This window comes from Vicugna pacos, chromosome 11, assembly GCF_048564905.1.
Source record: "Vicugna pacos chromosome 11, VicPac4, whole genome shotgun sequence".
NCBI classification, from domain to species: domain Eukaryota; kingdom Metazoa; phylum Chordata; class Mammalia; order Artiodactyla; family Camelidae; genus Vicugna; species Vicugna pacos.
The window spans coordinates 72,133,740-72,156,455 of record NC_132997.1 but is presented as its reverse complement, the minus strand read 5'-3'; the positions used below and the strand labels follow the sequence as shown (position 1 = coordinate 72,156,455).

The 22,716-nt window shown below is 34.8% G+C and overlaps 1 protein-coding gene across 3 annotated transcripts in view; it reads left to right on the top strand.

Annotated features, from left to right (window-relative positions):
* The window catches only part of NOC3L (NOC3 like DNA replication regulator), a 42,229-nt gene that overhangs the window by 479 nt on the left and 19,034 nt on the right, over positions 1–22,716 (top strand). For all 3 annotated transcript variants that reach the window (XM_072971653.1, XM_006211020.4, XM_072971652.1), the window contains exons 2-18: positions 528–735; positions 3,899–4,031; positions 4,753–4,910; positions 5,505–5,558; positions 6,677–6,807; positions 8,468–8,629; positions 8,824–8,917; positions 11,444–11,619; positions 12,054–12,182; positions 15,645–15,776; positions 17,267–17,347; positions 17,810–17,910; positions 20,081–20,153; positions 20,237–20,300; positions 20,386–20,457; positions 20,820–21,001; positions 22,075–22,203. In XM_072971653.1, the coding sequence (XP_072827754.1) occupies positions 528–735; positions 3,899–4,031; positions 4,753–4,910; positions 5,505–5,558; positions 6,677–6,807; positions 8,468–8,629; positions 8,824–8,917; positions 11,444–11,619; positions 12,054–12,182; positions 15,645–15,776; positions 17,267–17,347; positions 17,810–17,910; positions 20,081–20,153; positions 20,237–20,300; positions 20,386–20,457; positions 20,820–21,001; positions 22,075–22,203 (2,079 nt within the window). The remainder of the gene's footprint in view (positions 1–527; positions 736–3,898; positions 4,032–4,752; positions 4,911–5,504; positions 5,559–6,676; positions 6,808–8,467; positions 8,630–8,823; positions 8,918–11,443; positions 11,620–12,053; positions 12,183–15,644; positions 15,777–17,266; positions 17,348–17,809; positions 17,911–20,080; positions 20,154–20,236; positions 20,301–20,385; positions 20,458–20,819; positions 21,002–22,074; positions 22,204–22,716) is intronic.

Sequence of the window (22,716 nt, the reverse complement as noted above, 5' to 3'; positions counted from 1 at the left end):
TTCTTTAGTTTAAGGGTCTTAGACAAGTCACATTATGTTTTTAAGCCGTAGCTTCATCAGTAATATGAGGATAACAGCAGTTACTAATTAACTAGGCTGTTAGAGGTACTAAGTTAAGAGCACTTTGAAAACAGTAAAGCGATGCATAAATACGAGTTGTTATTGTTAAAACAGTCAGCATTTTACCCTTAGTATGCCAAACTACAGGTGTTAAGCTAGCTTTGAATAACGATTTACCAGTAGCTCGGTGGTTCTTCACCGTGATTTGAATCTTAGACTCCTTTGAGCAGCTGTGGATTCCGGTCACAGAAAGAACCTCTGATTGAGTAATTGATGACCTAGTGCCATTCTGTAGGATTAATGCCATAGTTTGGTTTTAACTCTTATGTGTAAGATCCATGACTGTGAGACGTTAAAGTTGCGGAATTGGTCCGATGAAATTTATATATCAGTTCTCTTTAATCTGATTTTAAAAATGAAGTAATATAAATTTCTGAGTATGCAGTGTGCCTGTTGTTGTTTCCTAGAGAAGAAATAAAAAACAGGTCCCCAGCTTTCGGAAGTTGCTAAAAACTAGTAAAGTCAAACTTGAAAACAAGCTAAAAAATAAACAATTTAAACAACAAAGCACGCTCAAGAAGTACCGAAAAGAACAGAGGAAACTAAGGCAAGCTGTAAGAGATGCTGTGTCTAAGAAACCTGTTCCACTGGAGGACCCAAAAGAAAAACGACCAGGTAATTGTGAGAGCATTCACGTGCTCCAGTTTCCATTGATTTGTTCTAAAATGCTCTTCATGGAATAACTTTGCTTTCTAGTAATCACTCTTCTTGCTCTCAGATCTTCTGAAGAGTAAATAGAGTAGTCCTATATGAGGATCACAATCAGTATGAGAAAACATTTCAGTACAGTATTCACAGTAAGAAAGAGCTAGCCCTGCTTTTAGTTTGTCTGGAAAGTATATCTGAAGATACAATACATACTTAGGAAAACAAACTCGGAGTAGCCATGTAAGTAAATGTTGGGCAGCATGCCAGTACTGCCACTTTCCCGTTAGTGAATGGCACTTAGTTAAGGTAGGAACTTTTCGCTGGGGCATTCTTTGCTGTGTTGCCAAGGTTTACTTAGTTTCCTGGACTTCTGGCTTTCTTTTCACTTGGAAACTTGGAGTGAATTTGAGCAGCAATTGTCAAGCTTATTCTTTGTAAACCTATTTAGGAACTCCCAAATACTCAAAACAGGTAAGGATTGTGACTATTTTGAGTCAGACCAGTTTTTCTGCAATGTTACTGGTACTTTCAGGGTATTCACATTTGATTATATCCAACTCTTCATTCTTCCCATGCCCATCTCATTCTCTTATCCTAACCTATTTAGTTTGAGCCTTTGGTAACATGTTATTGTGATATATAAAAGGCCACGGAACTGGAAGTCAGGAAACTTGAGCTTTTCTCTTGATTTTGTTACTTACTATCAGTGTGGCCTTAACTGGTCACTTATTTAATCTCCAGGTATTTCATGTATAAGCGAAATGCAGTGGTTGAGTTAGATGTTTTTTGAGATCTCTACTGGCTAAATTTCAGAAGAATTTAAAGAGCATGATGTGTTAATAATTATATATTAAAAATAAAAACAAAAGATTTCTTCATTCTTACATGTTGAGCATATAAATGAAGTCTCTCAGGCAGTTGTATATAGGAGTATAAGGTTCAAGGGAGAGATCTGGGTTAGAGAGAATAGTTTTGGAAATTATCAGCATATAGATGGTAATTGAAGCCTCAGACTTGGGCAGAATCATCATGGAGACTGTGTAGCAAGAGAATAAAGAGAACTTCAAACAGAATTTTAAGGAACCCTAGCATTTAAAAAACGGACAGAGGAAGAAAAACCTGTATTGGGGTTTGAGAAGGAGCCAGAGTATTAGGAAGAAAACTTGAATTGTACAGTGTTTTAGAAACCAAAAGAAGAATAGTTCAAAAAAAAAGAAGGAAACTCTTTATGTTCTAACATGAAATAGTCTGTAAAATAAATTTTTAATTTTAAAAAAGAAGGTGAAAATTAGTGTGTATTGAAGCGTTCACTCACTTGAAATTATAGGCTATCACCACATGTGAGGTAGGCTTACACCATTTGAGTGGAAAAAAAATGTATGTATACTCATAAACTCATGTAAACTATCACAGGAAGGATTAAAAAAAAATGAACTTTCCTTTGACCCAACAATCCCACTTCTAGGAATTTGTTTTAAAATTATTTGAAAAAATTTGCCTAGAGTATATATGCCCAAGCATGTTCTTTGCAACATTGTTAATGTTAATAATGGCAAAAAAAAGAAAAAAGGAAGAGAGAAACAAAGAAATACCACAACCAAAAACTGATTGTTAAAATAAATAACATAAATGTACAATATGGTGGAATACTATACAGCTGTTAAGACTGAGGTAGAGCCGTATTCTAGCTATGATATACGAGATCTATGCAGCCAGTGATACAGTTATCCTCATTTCCTACTTTCTTCATATTTTTTCTTAGCAGCCACTTATTTTTCTCTTGTATGAAGGTTTAACTAGTTTAGAATATATTTTAAATTTTGGCATGATATTGATGAATTGCCTGCTGGAAAATGACCATCCTAAAATGTTAATATAAAATCAGTAGATGGGAGAAGCTGATGATACAAGGCGAGAGAGGACTTAAATGGTAGAACAAGTCCAGTGAAGGCAAGAGCTTTGGAGATCCAGAGCACAGGAGGAAAAGTACCTCTTCTAGTGTAATGTGAAGGAAAAAGGAAGAGATGGATGCAGATGCTCTTGAATTCATTGTGGGAAACTGCAGGAGTTTTTAGCTCATACCTTTTCTTAGTGACATAGGAAGCTGGATCCTCTGATGCTTATGAAATGATGTAGGTGATGGGATTAGAAGTGTGATGATAGTCAGAGATTTGAAAAGGTAGTCTAGGGAAGAGAGAAAGTAGACCAGGGAAATAAATCAAATGCTGGTTAGTTTTGAGAAATGACAGACTCATTTAAGGTAGGTCAGTGTTTCATTCTGTGCAGCATGTACATTTATATAGTGATATTTACAAGTGTTAGTGAATTCAGGAACAATTATAAGGTTCATTAGGAAAGATGCTAAGATTGGCTTGTTTATGGGTGGATCCTTAGTGGTTAGAACAGTGCTGGCACTTAGTGGTTATTCATTTTTTACTGGGAGAGAGAGAAGGAGAATGAGGGACAAAGAGAGTAGTTAGAATGATCTGTAGTTGGAATCTTGTTAGATGTGAATGCCTAAAATGTAGAAGGGGAAGTAGTTGAGGATATTGACAGGAGGATGTTTGAAGTGATAACCATGCAAACTAAGCGACTATCTAAGTAAAGATAGAACACATTGGTAAATTAAGTAGGATTAACTGAAGGTCTATATATCTGGTCAGGAAGTGTAGTGAAATAACTGAGTGAGAGCCAGAAGGACAACAGGTTGTGGTCAGAGTGGAGTGAGCCAGGGTTTGGGGTGTGGCCCTGGCAAGGGGGTGGCTGAAGTGGAATGGAAAGTCTTTGGAGATCAGACAGAGCTGAAGGGCTAAGTCATTGATTGCTTCTCAGATGCTCTGAAAGACATTGCAGAATGGGTGGAGACATTTATTTTTTGATTGTTACAGTGACCTAAGAATGCTGCTGGAATTTAAATTTCAGAGATCATTTTGCCTAGCCCACGACACTGAAGTACAACAGAGAATTGTCCTGCCTAGCGTGTCAGTAGTGCTCCCGTTTGAAAACACTGGGCTAAGGTATTAGGAGCATAAGCTTTTCCTGTTGGACACACAAAAATTCAGAGTTCTATATTTCTAATACTTGTTCCTCGTTTTTTCTTTCTTTCTTTCTTTTTTTTTTTGTGGAATAGGTAAAAGGATTGAGAGGGAAGAGGAAGAAGAAGAGGAAGCCCTTCCTTTAGATATGATGGATGAAGATGACTTACAGTTAATGAAGGATTTAGGACAAAGAGCATCTTTTCTAACGAGAGATCTTTCTTCTAGGTAATACTTCATTTACATTATGATCACTCACGTCCTTTCAGTGTTAAAAACTTGGTTGTGAATTTTACTTAAGTGGTTATGGTAAGATGCTGCTCAGCTCTGAACACAATGTTTACAAAGAGTAAACCCTATTCAGTTTATTTCCTAAATAAAGAGAGTTCATGAATAAAACAAGTTGATTTTATCTAGTGCGTATCTTTATTTCTTTTGAGTCTTAATAGTGAAATGAAGTGAATGGGTGAAGTATGCTGTTCTCTTTGTCCATGATCTCAGTCTTTATTACCCTATTAAGTAGGTATTATTCCCAGTTATAGAGAGGAAACTAATGCTTTCCCGTAGTCACAAGTAGTGAATCTGAAATTTAAACTTAGGTATTTCAATCTCCTAAGTCTATGCTATGCTCTGAAGGTTTTTGGGAAAGTAAAACAGCATGATGTCACCCTTGGCTCTGTGGATTATTCTTCAAAAGAAAAAAAAATCTATTTTTTATCTAAAGGGAAAACTAAATGTAGCTATGGTTGAGTCTTACAGTAGACTGTACAACTCATTTATTCATTTACTATTTGAATGCCTGCTGTGTTCCTGGTCTAGATGTTCATATCTCTATGCCTATTAAAGATTTGGTTATTAGTTTATTTTTCTGCACTTTAAAAATGATAGGTCTCTAGGTTCCTTTTTAAATAATACATTCAAACTAAAAATTAAGTTTTTTTTCCTGCAGTGAGCCTATTCATGCCAAGAAACGAAAGCATGAGCGTGTTATAGATAAATATGAAAAAATACCAAGAACCCTGCAAACTGCACCAGAGAAGGAACTGATTCACTTGCTTCCTATCAAAGATAAAAGTGGTATAATCCCACAAACCAGGGAGAAACCAGGTGAGTCTCATCAGCCCTTGTATTAGTTACAATTTTAGCCCCTTACCAACATCACATTTTTTTTCACTCAAAATTTAATTTTATTTTGACTTTTACGCATATCTACAAAAAGGGGTAGCTCCAGTTTGTCATATAATAGCAAGCTTGGTGGTTTTGGCCAGAAGTAGAGATGATTATCTCAGGTGCGTTATACTGTGAGTACAGCTGAAGCCACAAGGTTCAGGTGATTCTTTGCAGAGTGTTTCATTCTAATTCTGTTGTTTCTAAAATTAGAGCATATTAGTCATCCCTTATTAGCCTTTTTTACTTATATGTATTTTCTATGAAATAAACACACAAAAGTCGAGATATCAAAGATGTGAAGTTACATGGTTTATCACAAAAACACACCCATAAAACAACCATCTGGGCAAGAAAGAAATACTCCCACCCAGCACCCAGAAACTTCCCTTGTGCTCCTCTCAGTCACTGATTGCTCCCTCCTAATAAAAGTAACTATTTTCATGAGTTTTTATGGTAATCACTTCCTTGCTTTTCTTTGTGATCACCACTTAAGTTTATTATGGCATTTTTAATTGCATGTTTTCTATATAGTTACTGACAGTAACCAAGATGAAGAGGATCAGGAAGAGACGGAACCTGAGGAAGGTAATAGGGTGCATCTTTCTAGTTACTAAATTGTTAATTGAGAATTACCCTTTTTTGCATAATAGTTAATTTTAGATAAAATCTGGAATGTGCATTTTGGAGTACTGGTCATTTCAAGGTCATTTTGAACATTTTCCCACATTTTGAAAGTCTCACCTTGTGTAATTTGATTCTTTATTGCTTTTATTATGGAACATTTTATGCAGTTATGTTTATGATGGCTAGGCATGCATGAAGAGTCTTGTAAATTGTTACTGTTTTGAATTTCTTTTTAATTTTAGGTGAAAGACCTGCCTACAAGTAACTATTAACTTTTTAGCTTTAAATTACAAAAGTGAATCCGTGTTATGAAACCATTTTGATTCTTTGTTACAACAATTATATTTTATATATGCCTGCTTTATGTAATTGAATGTGGCTTTCTAATGGCTGGAAGAGTTCTAATCAAAGTTAAACTTAAAGAACATATTTTATTGTTTGAAACTATATTTGTTTAGAATTTGTGATAAAACAAGCTTATTAAATTTTACTTTCTCTTAGCAGATCTTATTAGTGTAAATGAAATTACAGGTCAGCTATTTACCTGTTTTCAGGCCTCCTTTGTAAGAGACTCACTGCAGAGCATGCTTGTATGCTTATTAAATTTAGTTCCCTGTGAATTTCTTAAGGTGATGTATTTTGTTTATTTCAGATGATTGTATAGAGTTGAAAATGAAGGAGCATATTCTTTTTTATTTTTTAAAAAAATAAATCAGATTGCTTTTTTCCTTTAATTAGAATGAATTATTGTGGGTTTGTTAGCACAGTAGGTAAGAATATGAACTGTCAAGTCAGACTACCTGGGTTTGAATCCCATTTCTGACTGGTGTATGAGCAAGTTACTTTCTCTTTGCCTCGGTTTATCAACCAAGTGGAGTTAGTGATAGTACTTGCTTCATATGATTGTTGAGAGGATGATATGTAGTAATCATGTTCTATGGCAAGTGCTCGATAAAAGTTAACTCTCATTGTGACTATTGTTACTACAAGAAAATTATTTTACTAATTAAGTAATGCTTATAAATAAAGATGCTTGTAAATAAAGAAATGTTTAAGAGGGGAAACTTAATCTGTTTCAGAGATCGTTGAAGAACCCATTCGAGAGCTGACGTTAGAAGAACATTTAATTGAAAGGAAGAAGAAACTACAGGAGAAGAAAATGCATATTGCAGCCTTGGCATCTGCCATAATATCAGATCCAGAAAGTAATGTAAGTATAATTAATTTCTTTAGACTCTTCATATTAGATATGGTGTAAATGTCTAATCTTTTAAGATTCTCTTTTTAGCTATAAGCACCCATAAGAAGGAATAGCATTAACAAAATGTAGCAACTGAGTTAGAATAAGAGAGTAGACAGAACTTTAACCTAATCCTACATCTGAACTTCATTTCTTCTGTGACTTTAGAAGAGTCATTTAAATACTCTGAGTCTTGTTTTCTTCGTATCTAAATGAAGATATTGGACTTAATGTTGTAATTCTAAAAATGGTATAAGTGTAAAAATTAGTAGTACTAGAGAGGAAGTACCAACTTGCAGATTTGTTTGACTGAACTGTAGAGTTATTAAGAAACATACTACCCAAAAGTCAGTGAAATTAGTACATGGATATGTAAGTGGAAAATATTTTTAAGTGAAAAAAACTGAAGAATTGAAATGAATTACCAGTGGGCCTTGGGCAGTGAAAGATGGTGATAGTTATAACATGTGAACTCAAGAATCCTGAGGTTCAGTCTTGGCTTTACTCAGTACTGTCTGTTAGACTTTGGGTAAGGCGTTTTACCCAAGACTCATTTTCTTCATCTTTAAAAAGAGGATAGCACCTAATTTTAAAACTTTATTGTGAGGATTAAGTGATAAAATATACATGAACTCATTTAAGTGGTACTATTATTCTTGTTATCTTTGTGTGCCCAGCATCCTACTGTGACAGATACTTGTTTATTGAGAGATAAAATAGAGTTATTTACATTTAAAGAAAAAATGCATGTGGCTTATGTTTTCAGTAATGCTTGTCCTTTTCTCATAAACTGTTGGGAAGTTCTGGAGTGGAATCAGGGATTGGAATTTGGAGTATTTCTTACCAGTATGATCTTGTTTAATCAGTGTAAGACCATGGAGACAATAACTGTCAATCTCAGTTTATAGCTGAAAAAATGAGGCTTAAAAAATTCAAGTGATTTGTTCCAGATTTTAACAGCCACTTGATTGGAACCCAGGTCTTCTAACTCTGGATCCTCATGCTCATTTCGTACAAGTCAGGGATGTACATAGGTGGTGGCATGTTTGTCCTACTTACTACTGTGGCAGACCTTGCTGACAGCACAGACCCTTGCTTTTCAAGATATCCCTTCAGCTGGCAGTGGTCGTTCATCCAATCAAGCACATTTGTTGAAGCCAGTTTTTCACTTCTTCAACACATAATACAAATGATCTTTATATGAGTCTTGTCGAAGCTAAAGTTAATGTGAATACATTATCATTAATTCCTGATTAGCTCATGTATAGGTGATTTATATACATGATTGGTATATGTAATGTTTTAGCATATTTCAGAAAGTGTTTTTACGAAAATGGGATGCATGTGCTTTAAGAAAACCTAAGAATTACTAAAAAACATGTAGATTAATAAATTTAAACTTTTTAATGTGTATTTTTTCTAACTGACTACGTAACAAAAATATGGTTCACTTACAACTTTAGTGATTTATCTGTTGTTAATGTGAGCAGTGTCTGGAGTGGTGTGTGGCTTGAGTCGACGATGAGCCATTGTGTGAATTCCACTTACTGTGCCAGATGTAAGGCTGTTGTCTTCTGTTCGTAATTGTTTTGCCATTTCTCTAGCTTTATAAGTTAAATTTCTTTAACAGATTAAAAAATTGAAAGAATTACGTTGTATGCTGATGGAGCAGGATCCTGATGTGGCTGTTACTGTTCGAAAGCTGGTGACAGTTTCTCTGATGGAGTTATTTAAAGACATTACTCCTTCGTATAAAATACGACCCCTGACAGAGGCAGAAAAATCTACCAAGGTAATGCTGGATATCACTACTACACAAAATAAGCTGAAAGTTTTGGAGAGCCTAGATTTGGGAGAAATAGTGCAGAGTTTTTTGTTTGTTTGCTTTTTACAGGACTGAGTATAGACTAGGCATTCATTTTGTGCTAATTTAAAAATGGTTTCAGTATTTTGATTTAAAAAGATGATCTTTTTTGGTCTTTTTAGATCCGCAAAGAAACTCAAAAGTTAAGAGAATTTGAAGAAGGCCTGGTTAGCCAATATAAATTTTATTTGGAAAATTTGGAGCAGATGGTTAAAGGTATCTTGAAACTATCTTAAACGTATGTGACACACTTAAGTTTGATCAGGAAGATGAATTCTGTATTCTGTCCTGTGTATTGAGAGTCAGAATCATGCATGGTCTGGATCAGGGTCTAGAGTCACTCTCTGGGTTCAGATCCTGGTTCACCTCTTAATATCAATGTGATAGGCAAGTGACTTAATCTGTCCATGCCTTGGTTTTTCTGTCTATAAAATGGGAATAAGATTAGTACTTACCTCATAGGATTGTTGTGAGAGGTGAATTAATTTATAGATATAAAGTGCTTAGAATTGGGCCCAACCTGTAGGAGACACTGTCAGCTATCAGTATTAACATTGTCGTTGCTGCAGTGCTTTACCTAGTGAGTAGTTGTATGTTTCTTGACTTCATGAATGGTTGAAATTTGTTCTGTTTTTTATTTGGAGGGGGTAGTCAGGGGAGAAGGATGACTTGAAATGGATGTAATGAGTGCCTTGAAAATGGACTTACACTTCAGTTATTTGGGATGATAAACTCTTCTATTGAACCTTTGTCCTCTCTCTTTGATCAGAAAGGGAAGAAAATAGGAAGCATTCAGGCATGAATGAGGAAGAGATTTAATTGCCAAGGCGAGGTGCTTTCACTTGACTCAGTTGGGCTTTTGTACTCAGTGCTGGGTCTATGATCACTTAGTTGCTAGCTCAGCTGGAACAGGACTGCTGACTCTCTTGGCTGAATGATGGCATGAAGGTAGGGGTGGGTGGCATGGGTGTTACTTCTGTGCTCTGGCATGCCAACTGGAACCTGTATACTAGCATTTGTTCTAAGGCCTGGGAGCTTTGTGTAGACCAGCACTGTTCAATAGAAGTCAAACATGAGACATGTCATCTAAAAAAGTGTTAACCACACTGAAAGAAAAAGTAAAAAGTAATGAAATTAATTTTAATGGTAAATTATATATATATGTGTGTATATATATCCAAGTTATTTCAACATGTAATTAGTTTTAAAAATTAGTGCAATATCTTAGGTTCTTTTTTTTTTTGGTACTAAATTCAAAATCTGGTGTATAATTTGCACTCACAGCACATCTGAATTTGCACTAGTCACATTTCAAATGCTCAGTTGCCACATGTGGCTAGTGACCTCTGTACTAGACTGTGCAGGTGTAGGCCTTTTCTAAGCAGATTGAACCATTATGAAGTTCTTTTTTTTAATGTATTTATTTTTATTTTATTTGAATTTTTTTGGAGGGTTTGTTGGTGGGGTAGGTAATTTTTTTTTTAAGTTTTTCTTTTTAAAAATTTTTTTAACATTTTTTATTGATGTATAATCATTTTACAATGTTGTGTCAAATTCCAGTGTAGAGCACAATTTTTCAGTTATACATGAACACTTAACTATTGGTGGGGTAGGTAATTAGGTTTATCCATTTTATTTTTTAATGAAGGTTCTGAGGATGGAACCCAGGACCTCGTACATGCTAAGCAGGCACTCTTACCACTGAGCATACTCTCCCCCCCTTTTTTTTAAATTAAAAAAAATCCTGATACTATATATAACATAAAATTGATCATTTTAACTGTTTTTAAGTGTATAGTTCTGTGGCATTAAGTAGATTCACATGTACAACCATCACTGCTATCCATCTCCGAAACTTTTTTATCCTCCCCAACTGAAATTCTGCAACTTTTAAACGTTAACTCCCTGTTTCCTCCTCCCTGCAGCCTGTGAATGCCACCATTCTACTTTGTAATTTGACTACTCCAGGGAACCTCATAAGTGGAATCATAGAGGATTTGTCCTTTTGTGACTGGTTTCTTTCACTTAGCATAATGTCTTCAAGAGAGTCATCCTTGTAGCATGTGTCAAATTTTCCTTCTTTTTTAAGGCTGAATAATAATTCTATTATATTTATGAACTTTTTTTTTTTTACCCATTTATGCATCCATTATGAAGTTTTGCTAGTTGTAAGTAAATGGAAGATACGGTTCTTACTTATGGTGAATACAGTCTCTTTGAGGAAGGTTCATATCGATGAGAAGCAAGTTTAAAACAAAGACACTGTCATCCATCCCTTTCTGGCTGTGTATGATGTGGAGGGAGGTATTGAACCTACTCTAGAAAAAACCCAGCAGATTTCCATCTTCTTATATTCAATATACTGTTACAGTACCAGAGTATGTATGTAGAAATTTCTAACAAAGAGATACTGTGAATCATCAATTATTTTGAAGGGGAATTTAGATATCTTCTGGACCACCTGGGTAAAGATACCACAGTGAGCATTAGCAAGAAGCCAGGGAAAAAAATATTTATGAAAAGCCAAGGTTCTTGTAATCGTGGTTAGAGTCGAAATGTGGGTGATGGTAGACAAATTTTAATGATACCATTTGTACTCGTGTCTAAGTGTAGACAACTCATATTGAAGAATTCATGTGGTGTATTGAGTTTTCATTTTATTGCTTATTGCTGTCAATTTGAAAGCTAATTAATTGAAGTTTTGACCAATGAGTAAAATAACTCCAGTTATCTTTTGATTAGACTGGAAGCAAAGGAAGCTGAAGAAAAGTAATGTAGTTTCCTTAAAGGCATACAAGGGCCTGGCAGAGGTGGCAGTGAAGAGCCTGTGTGAGCTGTTGGTGGCCCTGCCTCATTTCAACTTTCACAACAACATCATTGTATTGATTGTTCCTCTCATGAATGACGTGTCAAAATCGGTGCGTTGCTGTTTGTTGCTATTGTCCTTAACAGAAAATTATAGATGATGTGATTATTTTTTTTCTCTTGCTCAAAATTCTTCTAGAGCTATTACTTATTGCTAAGATAGGGTCCTTTGTTAAACACTGTCATTTTAAGAAAATTATTTGAACATAAGTTTAGTGCAGTGGTTCTGAATAGGGGGCAGTTTTGCCCTCCAGAGAACATTAGGCTGTCTCTGGAAACATTAGACCAGGTCTGCACACATTTTGATTGTTACGACTGCCGTGGTTGGGGGACTGTTGCTTCTGGAATCTAGAGGGTAGAGGTCACTGAGGCTTCTAAACATCCTACAGTGCACAGGACAGGCCTCCACAAGAAAGTTATGTGGCCTAACATGTAAGCACTGCTGAGGTTGAGAAACACTGGTTTCGTGTAACATTTTATTTTTCAGATATCTGAAATGTGTTGTGAAGCAGTAAAGAAACTCTTTAAACAAGATAAATTAGGCCAAGCTTCCTTGGGTGTAATTAAAGTGATTTCTGGTTTTGTGAAGGGCAGAAATTATGAAGTTAGGCCAGAGGTAAGCCTTTCTTTTCTTACTTTGCATTGTGTTTGTTCTTAAATTGCAAAGTTAATTTTCAGTTGTTACGAGGAATTTACTTTTTATAGATGTGTGTAAAGTGACAGTACTCAACTCTTCAAAAATAATCACTCAGTTTGGTATGTATCCTTTTGGATGTTTTTCTGTGCAAATATAGACGTACTTTGTTTATATTTTAAAATAAAAAATGGTTTTATGCTATGGAAACTGTTCTGGAGCTGTTTTCATTTTACACGTTGTGGACTTAACGTAGAGGGCCAGCGCGTTCTTCGTAATGTGTGCTCTAGTATTCCGTTACATGAATATATAGCCCCTACGTGATGGGCAGCTGAGTTGTTTCTAGAATTTTGCTGTTGTAGTCAGCATGGAAGAGAACGTTTTGGCCACATTATTTTAGTACACTTGTATGAGTATTCTGTGAGTTAAATTTCTGAAGTGTAAATACTGGATCCAACAGTATACACATTTAAATATTTGAAAGATAATGCCAGATTGTCCTCCAAAAATGTTTTATCACTTGTGTTCCCACTGTCATTTCCACAGAACCTACCTAGTGCTGAATATTTTTGCTATTTAATCTTTGTTAGTCTAGTAGGTAAAAATTTATATATATTAGTAAATGTTATTTTGTTTATACACTTTTATTAGTGAGGTTTTACTTCCTTTCATACATTTGTTAGTCATTTGAATTTTTTGCCTGATTGTATTGTTTGCCACTTTTTCTCCTCAAGTATTTGTCTTTCTTAATGAATTGTTATAAATTGTTAAATATTTATTTCAGTAAATGTGAACTGTGTACTAGGCACTATTCTAGGTCCTGAGGATAAAATAGTGAACAAAAGAAACAAAAGCTCTGTGTTTGTTGAGCTTACATTACCTAGTAAGGATGTTAAGTCTTAGATAAGTTGCAATTTATTTGTTACTCTTAATTTTGTATTGTGGTCTTTTTACTTTATAGAAGCTTTAAATTTTAATTGACTTATTTTACAGAATTGATTTTTTGTATTCAAGAATATCATGTATCTTGCCATTTATTGAAGGCTTCTTGTATGTTCTTAAGTGAAGGTTTATTGTTTCCTTCATTTGGGTCTTAGATATTTTCATAACTTTATTTTTAGTCATATGGTTTTGATAGTTAAGCTGATATTTTCTACTCTGTTTTATTTCCTAATTTCAAAGTCTTCCATTGCCATCAAATCCTTTTCGTTTCTTAAGGCTGATAATTTTAGTTGAACTGCTAAAATTATAAGTAATTAAGTATTACTTAGAATTTTAGAGTAATCAGATTATAAAGCTTGAACATGAAATTGAACATAGGGGAACAGTTTTACTTTAGTGATGCTTACATATAAACTGTTGCATTCTTTAATTCCTTGGGTGTGTGTTTTGTGTATATATAGTTTGTATAATTTTTTTTTCTTTAAGGTGTACAGTGTGATGATTTGATATGCATATACACTTGTCTATTTTTTCTTTTGTTGCCTGTGCTTTGGTGTCATATCTAAAAAATTATTGCTAAGACCAGTGTGAGGGAGCTTTTCTCCTATGTTTTCTTCTAGGAGTTTTGTGGTTTCAGGTCTTACATTAAGTCCTTAATCCATTTTGAATTAATTTTTGTGACTGGTGTAAGATAAGTGTCCGGTTTCATTCTTTGGCATGTGGGCACCCAGTCTTCCCGACACCATTTGTTGAAGAGACTGTCCTTTCCCCATTGTGTATTCTTGGTGCTGTAATCAAAGATTAGTTGACCGTATGCTGCATTCTTTGATTTGGAGTAATTTTTCATTTGTGGGTGATATTTTATGAGCACTTAGAATAGCTACAAAATACTCAAATTGATCTTTCTGAAACCTAGAATGACTTCAGATTCAGTATTTATGCTTTTAGTTTTTCCTTGTTTCCATTCTGTACTTTAAATGAAATTCTCAGCCTTCTTCCAAATGTACATATTGGAACCTCAAAATAACACAGATCTGTAGTTCTCAATATATATATATTTTTCCAGGAATGCTGTTGTGACTGCAGATCATTAGAGTGGTTTCCTCCTGAGAAATTGTAGGAGTTTAACCCCTCTTTAGTCTGTGTTTGGATGGTTGTTGTAGCACACAAAACACCAATTTCTAAATTAGTTTCTGATTTTTTTTTTTTGAATGACTGAAGGCAGTGGTTTTCATTGTGGTCCCTGCATCAGCTGGCAATTAGAAATATAAATTCTGGGGCCTTATTGCAGACTACAGAATCAGAAACCTGGGGATGGGGTCTAGTTATTTGTGTTTTAACAAGGCCTACTGGTGATTCTGACGTTTGCTGAAGTTGGAGGTCCACTGGCTTAAAGGAAAATAAGTTGTTTTAAATTAATAACACTAGTCTTCTTGTCATTTTTTTTATTACTTTTTATTGAAATGTAGTTGATTTACAGTGTTAGTTTCAGGTGTACAGCAAAGTGATTCATTTATACATATACATAAATACATGCATATAGTTTTAGTTTCTTTGCCATTACAGCTCATTGTAAGAAGTTGAATATGCTTCCCTGTTCTATACAGTACGTCCTTGTGGTCCTTGTTTATCTGTTTTGTATATAGTACTGTATATCTGTTAATCCCAAACTTCCTAATCTATCCCTCATCCCCCCACTGCCCCCAGTAACCACAGTTTGTTTTCTATGACCTGGTTTGTAAGTCTATTTCTGGTTTGTAAATAAAATTTGTATCTTTATTTATTTATTTTTAGATTCCACATATAAGTGACATATGATACTTCTTTCTCTGGCTGATTTATTCACTTAATATGATAATCTCTAGGTCTGTCCATGTTGCTGCAAGTGGCATTACTTCATTCTTTTTTATGGCTGAGTAATATTCCGTTGAGATATAGATATAGATATATATATATATATATATATATATATATACACACACACACACACACACACACACACACACATCACATCACATCTTCTTTATCCATTCATCTGTTGGTGGACATTTAGGTTATTTCCACATGCTATTTTTATTGAGAAAAAAAGATTAGAAATCTTAATTACAAAACAGAATCTGATATGGGAAATTAAAGCTGGTTTAGAAATAGCTAATAAATGTCCTCTCCACCCATACTGGTCCAAACCTTTTTCTGGCCTGTCTGCTCTTTGTAATCCTGTCTACCAGTGCCATGTAGTGTTAGTGTTCTCTCTTCCTTGTTCTTATTACACTGCAAAATAATGTGTATTTAGACAAATACTAGTGTCCTTTCTTAGACACAAATTACTGAATGTTTTTGGCAAAAAGATAATAGAACTTGTATAAAATGTGATTAAAGATGTTTCAAAGTTTTGTTTTGGCATGAAGGAAGGAAATAACATTGTTAAATGCTTATTCTGTTCAAAGTATTTGAGGGCAGTATAAACGTTAAGCTGTATATTTATGTTTTCTTCAATATTAGATGTTAAAAACATTCTTGTGCCTAAGGATCAAAGAAGTAGAAGTGAAAAAGGATACAGAGGATATTAATAAACCAAAAAAATTCATGACTTTCAAGGAAAAGAGAAAAAGTCTATCAAGAATGCAGAGAAAGGTTTGATTTCCTTTTTTATTTCATTTTAGATTAAAATCATGGAATATGTACAGGCAAAAACATAGTTAAATCATAAATTTAAATATTTTAAAATCTAATGTTTAGGTAATTTTGTTTTCCCCAGTTATTGCAAAGAAATGTTTTATTAAATCAACTTAAACTCACAGTCACAGTTCACTGGCAAAGAGAACAGTAGATGAAATGGTTTTCTTGCCTTGCTGGCGTTTAAGATCCTCTTAGATTCATTGTGATAACACAGATTCCTTCCTTAACAGAAAGGATGTATTCATGTGAAGCTGGCAATGAAGTAGGTTTTAATTAAATCATGTTTCTCTGTTGGTTTGTGTTTGAAACCTAGGTTGAAATTCCAGCCTTTTGTTTACTTACTATGAGACTTTGGAAACTTTTAAAAAATATTTTGAGAAATAGAGCTAATAACAACACCTACCTTGCAGGGTCATTGTGAGTTTCAGTAAAATGATGTAGGTAAAGTACTTAACAGAGTGCCCAGGAGTGGGTGTACTTCATAACCGTTAGTTACCACTGCCTCCATCAATATTATTACCACTTCTCAAAACATTTCTAAACAGTTTATTAGGACTATCAACTTGTTTATAAAAACAAAAGAAAAAATAATTTCTGGGGATATCCATCTTTGTGTCTAATAAATTTTGAAGACATGGCAGGAATATCAAAATAGACTTAATAATTGTTAACAAATGAAGGTAAATATTTTTAATTGTTTATACTATCACAATTGTTTATACTATCCTAATGTAAGTTGGATGTGCCTGTTAAGAATAGCATGTATGTGGCTCTGATGGGGAAACAAAGACTCAACAACATGGCAGTTCTTTAACAAGTTGATGTGAGGGAAGGAAACTATTCCTCAGTCAGTCCCCTGGGGCCCAGGCAGCTTAGCAACCATTGTTTGTTGCCCTTACAGCATAAAGGAGTGGGAAAAAATTGGTATTTTGTTGAATTTCTCTGTGTATAGCATCTGGTTTTATGCATTGTCTGTAAATGAGTTTGGGAAGTACGGTTGATGACTGGTTTCCATGTTGTAGGTGATTTAACAATAAGAATTATTTTGGGGTCAGCATGTTCTTCCCTTTTTTCTTTTTTAAAAATTTTAATGTAAATTACAGAAAACTACAGAGGATAATAAACATATCCCATATATTTACCATTCTGAATGAGCAAATATTAATATACTTAGGTTTTTTCTTGAAAAGAAAGAAACCACTGGTGATAGAGTTGGAATCCCCTTTGTTCCCCTCCAGTCTTGTTCTGCCCTCCTCCTGAGAGGCAACCACTGTCATAAATTTGGCTTGTTATCCATGTTTTTCTACTCTCTTTTGCTTATATTTGTATTCATAGACAATCTATGGTATTATTGTATGTGTTTCATAATCTTTACACTTAATGCATCTCTGAAGCTAGCTTTTTTTCACTCAGTGCTACACACTCTTTTTTCAATCTGTTTTCAGTGGAAGAAAGCAGAGGAGAAACTAGAGAGAGAGCTTCGGGAGGCAGAGGCTTCAGAGAGTACTGAGAAAAAACTTAAACTGGTAGGCAGTTTCACATTCTCTTAACGCTTTTAAAATGTCTTGGTAAGTGATTATAACTAGAGACTGTTGTTTTAACTTGTGGTTATGTAACTTTGGTTTATTTCATGAGGCTTAGTTGTGATATGTGAGAAATGACAAAGTGATCGACGCTAGTTTTACGAGATCATAGGATGTGTATCTTTATTCTGTTTGTTTATTTAGGTTTATTTTCTTGGAGGAGGGAGGTAATTAGATTTATTTATTTATCTATTTACTGTGGGGTACTTGTGCATGCTAGGCACGTGCTCTACCACTGAGCTGTATCCTCTCCCCTATTCAATTTTGTTGAAACTCTTAATATTGAGTTGTGGGGAGGGATGGGAAAGACCAGAAAAGATTGAGCTTTGAAAGGGACAGTTATGGTGACCCAGGAGAAAGTACTCTAGGTTATATCAAAGTAATTTTGTTTGTTTGTTCTGCCAGCACACGGAGACTTTGAATATTGTGTTTGTAACCTACTTCAGAATATTGAAGAAGGCCCAGAGGTCACCTCTCCTGCCAGCAGTTCTAGAAGGTCTTGCCAAGTAAGGGCTGTGTAGGTTGAAACCTTTTAGATTCTTTCTAAACGCATAAGACTGAAATAGCCATGAATTTTAAACAGGGTTCACTAACGATGACCCAGCGTCCATCTCAGTTCATTCCTTTTTTATTTGTCACCAGCTTTTCCTTGAAACTGTCCGCAACCCTGCACTGTTTTGGTTTTTTTCACCTCAAATGTTTTATTTTGTGAATCTCCTTCACTGACTCTTTCCTTCTGCTTGCTTGCTGCTCGCTATCCCTGAGGTTCGTCTCAGTGCTTGTTTCCTTCTGCTCTGTCATCAGTTTTCACCATCAGTTTGAATGGTTCACGCCGGTGACTCTCGGGTCTGTTCCTGCCCAACTTGCACATAGTTTCTCTAGTCCTGTGTTGTCTGTTCCTCTCAAGACAGATCTTTTTGTATTTTCTGTCAACACTGATGAACCTGTTAGGGGGTGTGAGCCAGGATAATAGTTGTCATGATAGTTTCCTACAGTTATTTGAGGTATTATGCTGTAGAACAGCACTCGCCCATAGAAATATACTCTGAACTACATACCTAATTGAAAATTTTCCTTTAGCTACATTAAAGAAAAAAGAAAAAACAGGTGAAATTAATTTTATATATTTTATTGAACTCAGCTTATCTAAAATACTATTTTGGCATACAGTCAGCATTAAACATCAGTGAAATAGTTGGCATTCTTTTTTTTCTTAACGTATCTTCAAAAACCTGTGTACATTTTACACTTAACAGCACATCTCAGTTTGGACTAGCCACATTTCAAATGCCTAATGGCTACCATTGTTGGACAGCACAGCTTTAGAAGTAGGGTTAATGTCTGAAAGATAGAGAAAGGGTAAGTTCAGTTCAATATAAAATAAATTATTTTCTAATGACCGCAGCTAGCTGGTGATGCGATGCTTTCCCTTATGAGGTGGTGTAGTCCTTGTCACTGCAGAGAGATCAGTCAGAGTTTCAAAGAGGAGGGATTATTCTTAACATTAGGTGGGACCTGTTTGTTTTTCAGTGACTAATTTCTTTAAGCAAATTTTTAATAATATATACTCATTTAAAAAATTCCAATAATGTGATTAAAAATTTAAAAATCATAAGTTCCCCCTCCTATGTGGGAATGTAAATCTGCCCACCTGCCTTCTTTCATACAAATTGAATCTTTCACACAAATGAATACTATTCTGTAATTCCTTTTTTTTGGATAAACTTATTCTGAGTATCCTTCCACGTTAGCACCTATAGATAGACTTCTTTAAGTTCGTAATATTCCATTTTATAGCTGTATAATACTTTATTTGGTCAGTCCCCAGTGTTGTACTGGGAATATTTTTAATGTACTTGTGTGCATATATTGCAGGTCAAAGGGTATGTTCATTTTAAATTTTAATAAATATTGCCAAATTGCTTCCCAAAAAGGTTGTGCTGATACACAGGGAATGTGTGACCTCTAAGGTCCTTCCTCCTAAGATTTACATAGTGTCAAAGGCTCTTGCACTAATATTGAAGAGATATCCCGACTTTAACTACTTGAGTGCCTAATATTTTATAGTGTACAGAGTGCTGTGACATTGAGTTGCTCACGTGATTCTTTCTCTTTAACGCTATTGAGTGATTTCACTTATTTCTAGAAATAGAGGCTGGGAGAGTCAGTTTTTACACAGGATTATACAGGTAATTAATTGTTGAGCCTGAACTAGACACTAGGTCCAACATTTTTTCTCTTTTATTTTTAAAGCTTTCCTAAATTTTTTTATAAATAGCAGAATCTTTCCTCCTTTCCTTCTTCTTGCCCTGTTTTTCTAGAATCTGTTGCTGCTGGCTCCTTCATTGCTGGACACCTGGTAAACCTCCCTCAGAGAAATTGTTTGCTCTTAGCAACTTCTTTCTCAGAGGGAAGTATTTTTGAAAAATTTAGTTTGTCTTGTGCCACATATATTCCTGCTGAATATGGTGTCCAGTTGTGGTTGGATTGTCCAAAAGGGTGATCTGAATTAATAAAAAGTATTAATAATCATCATCATAATCATCATCATCTCCATTGTAACTAACACTTTGAAATTAGGAATATTAAAAATATGGTTTCAAAGTCAAGTTTAATTTTTAGCTGTTTTGTTTCTGTGTTTAGGTTATCTTTTAACTAAGTTTTGTTTGATTTTAGGTTTGCCCATCTTATAAATGTGGAGTTTTTTGATGATTTATTAGTAGTTCTGCATTCTCTCATTGAGTCTGGTGTAAGTAACTCTGCTAATGAATTACTTTTTAAGATATAAATGGTAATTATTCTTAATATCCTTTTTCTTTTCTTTTCTTTAAGGACCTAAGCTATCAAGAAAGTCTGCACTGTGTCCAGACCGCTTTTCATATTCTTTCTGGGCAAGGTGAAATATTTTCTTGATCAGGTTTTGTTTGCTTTACCTTTGGAGGCAGTAACATACCTAATTAGTGTTTGTTGTCATTTCAAAGGTGATGTTCTGAATATTGATCCAATGAAATTCTATACACATCTTTACAAAACACTGTTCAAGTTACACGCAGGTATGTATGTTTAGATAATGTGTCTTTAGTAAATCTTTGTCTTTTAAGAATATAATGTGACCGGAATTGTAGTCAGTGAAAATTGAGAGAGAGGAGCTGAGACAGAAAATGCTGGTCTGCCAGTGCCACACGTCTCTGTTTAACTGTATGTGAGTCTTGGAGAGAGCACTTCCGGAATTGACTGGAGATGCAGTACAACTTAGGGCTTCATCTCTTGAGCAGTGTAGCACTACTTCATCATTTAGGGAAGTGATGTGGGGCAGGTGCGACAGGTTCGTCTTGGATTTTTTTCCAGAGTTCAGTGAAATTGTGTAATGAAAAAGTAACGAGAACAGCCCTGAAGAGTATACCTGCTGTTTTAGGTGCTACCAATGAAGGTGTTGAGATTGTGCTCCAGTGCCTTGACGTCATGTTGACTAAGCGCAGAAAGCAGGTTTCACAGCAGCGGGCCCTTGCCTTCATCAAGCGCCTTTGTACCCTTGCTCTTCACGTTCTTCCAAATTCAAGCATTGGCATTTTGGCAACTAACAGAATATTAATGCATGTAAGTGGTGATACAGATGAAAAGAGCTAAGTTCTTGCCATGCAGCAATGGTGTTTTGTTTGATGTGTATCTTTTTTCCTCATTTAATTATATAAGTAATTCACACTTGTAACAAAATTAGGTGATAAAAAGAAGTACATAAAATTACACAAAGGAAAGCATTCCACCCTTATTGACACTCTCTAGAGATAACTAACCATTTTTACCATTTGGTAGGTATCCTCCCAGCAGACTTAAAAATTTGGTTATAAATGTGCACAACAAACACAGGAAAACAATAAAACTTTTTTTTTTAAACTGGAAAGGGGATTGAGGGGATTACAATATATATTATTGTTCTACAAGTTTTTTAAACACTTAATGGTGATGAACACATTTTTGTGTCAGTACAAATAAAACTATTTTGTCTCCTTAATGACTATATATAAAGTTATTGGTCTAATAAACACTTACATAGTTCTTATTATGTGACTTCCATGTTATAAATGCTTTACAAAAATTAAGTGACTTAATTTTTGTAACAATAATGAAGTAGCTACTACTATTGTTCCCAATTTATAAATGGGGAAAACTGAGGTCCAGAGATGCTAGGTAACTTGCCTAAAGTGACACTGCTAGTAAGTGGCAGAGGTGAGATTTAAATTTAGGCAGTTTGGCTTTTACACTTCGCATTTTTCTTTTGGTGGACATAGGGTGTTTCCTTTTTTTTTTGCTATTATGAATGATGCTTAGTGAATATTCTTACATGTGTATCTAATGTAATTATTTCTATAGGAAAAATTCCTAAAAGTGAGATTGCTGAGTGAAAAGAGTATCTATTTTCTTTTCTAAGATAAAAATGAATTCTTTTCAAAACAAGCTAAGAAAATACTCTTCCAATTTTTGTCCTCTTACAGTGTAAAACTTAGATTGGAAAAATTAAAACTAGATATAAAGTGCCTGTGCTTATAGCTCTTATGTAACCATAAAATCAAGTTATGTTTAAATACAAATAAAAGTACAGAACCCAATAACATTCTTAAAATTAACAGTGTTGCTTTAATTAATCCTTCCTTTTGTTGATATTATTGTAGACTTTCCCCAAAACAGATCTGTTGCTTGACAATGAATCTCAGGGAAGCGGAGTTTTCCTTCCTGAGCTGGAGGAGCCCGAGTACTGCAATGCTCAGAACACTGCCCTTTGGGAATTGCATGCACTGCGGGTAAGAGTGCCCCCTCCCCGTCTTTTTTTGTGAGTAGTTTTTTTTTCAGTTTTCCCCCAAGCAGTTATAATTGCCATAGAACTTAACGTATTTTATTCTGGGACCACCTCTCCTAGAAATTTTGTTTGTTTGTTTGTTTTTGTAGGGGAGAGGTAATTAGGTTTATTTAACTTTTCTTTTTTTAATGGAGGTACTGGGGATTGAACCCAGGACCTTGTGCATGCTAAGCACATGCTCTACCACTTGAGCTACACCCTCCCCCGTAGAAATCCTGTTTTAATAGTCTACATTTCACTTTGCTCTTACTGTTAAGATGTTGAGATGCATTTTCTAATGAAGCAGAAAATGATGACAGTTTTGTGGGGTAAGATTTCTTAAAATCTTTCCCTAGCACTATTCAGATTTGTCATCAGGCACATTTGTATTGCATCCTATCCAGGGAGACTTCCACAGGCCCACCAGTTTCAAGAGGGTTTCACCTATGTTGTGATCCTATAGTGCGGGCAGCAGCTT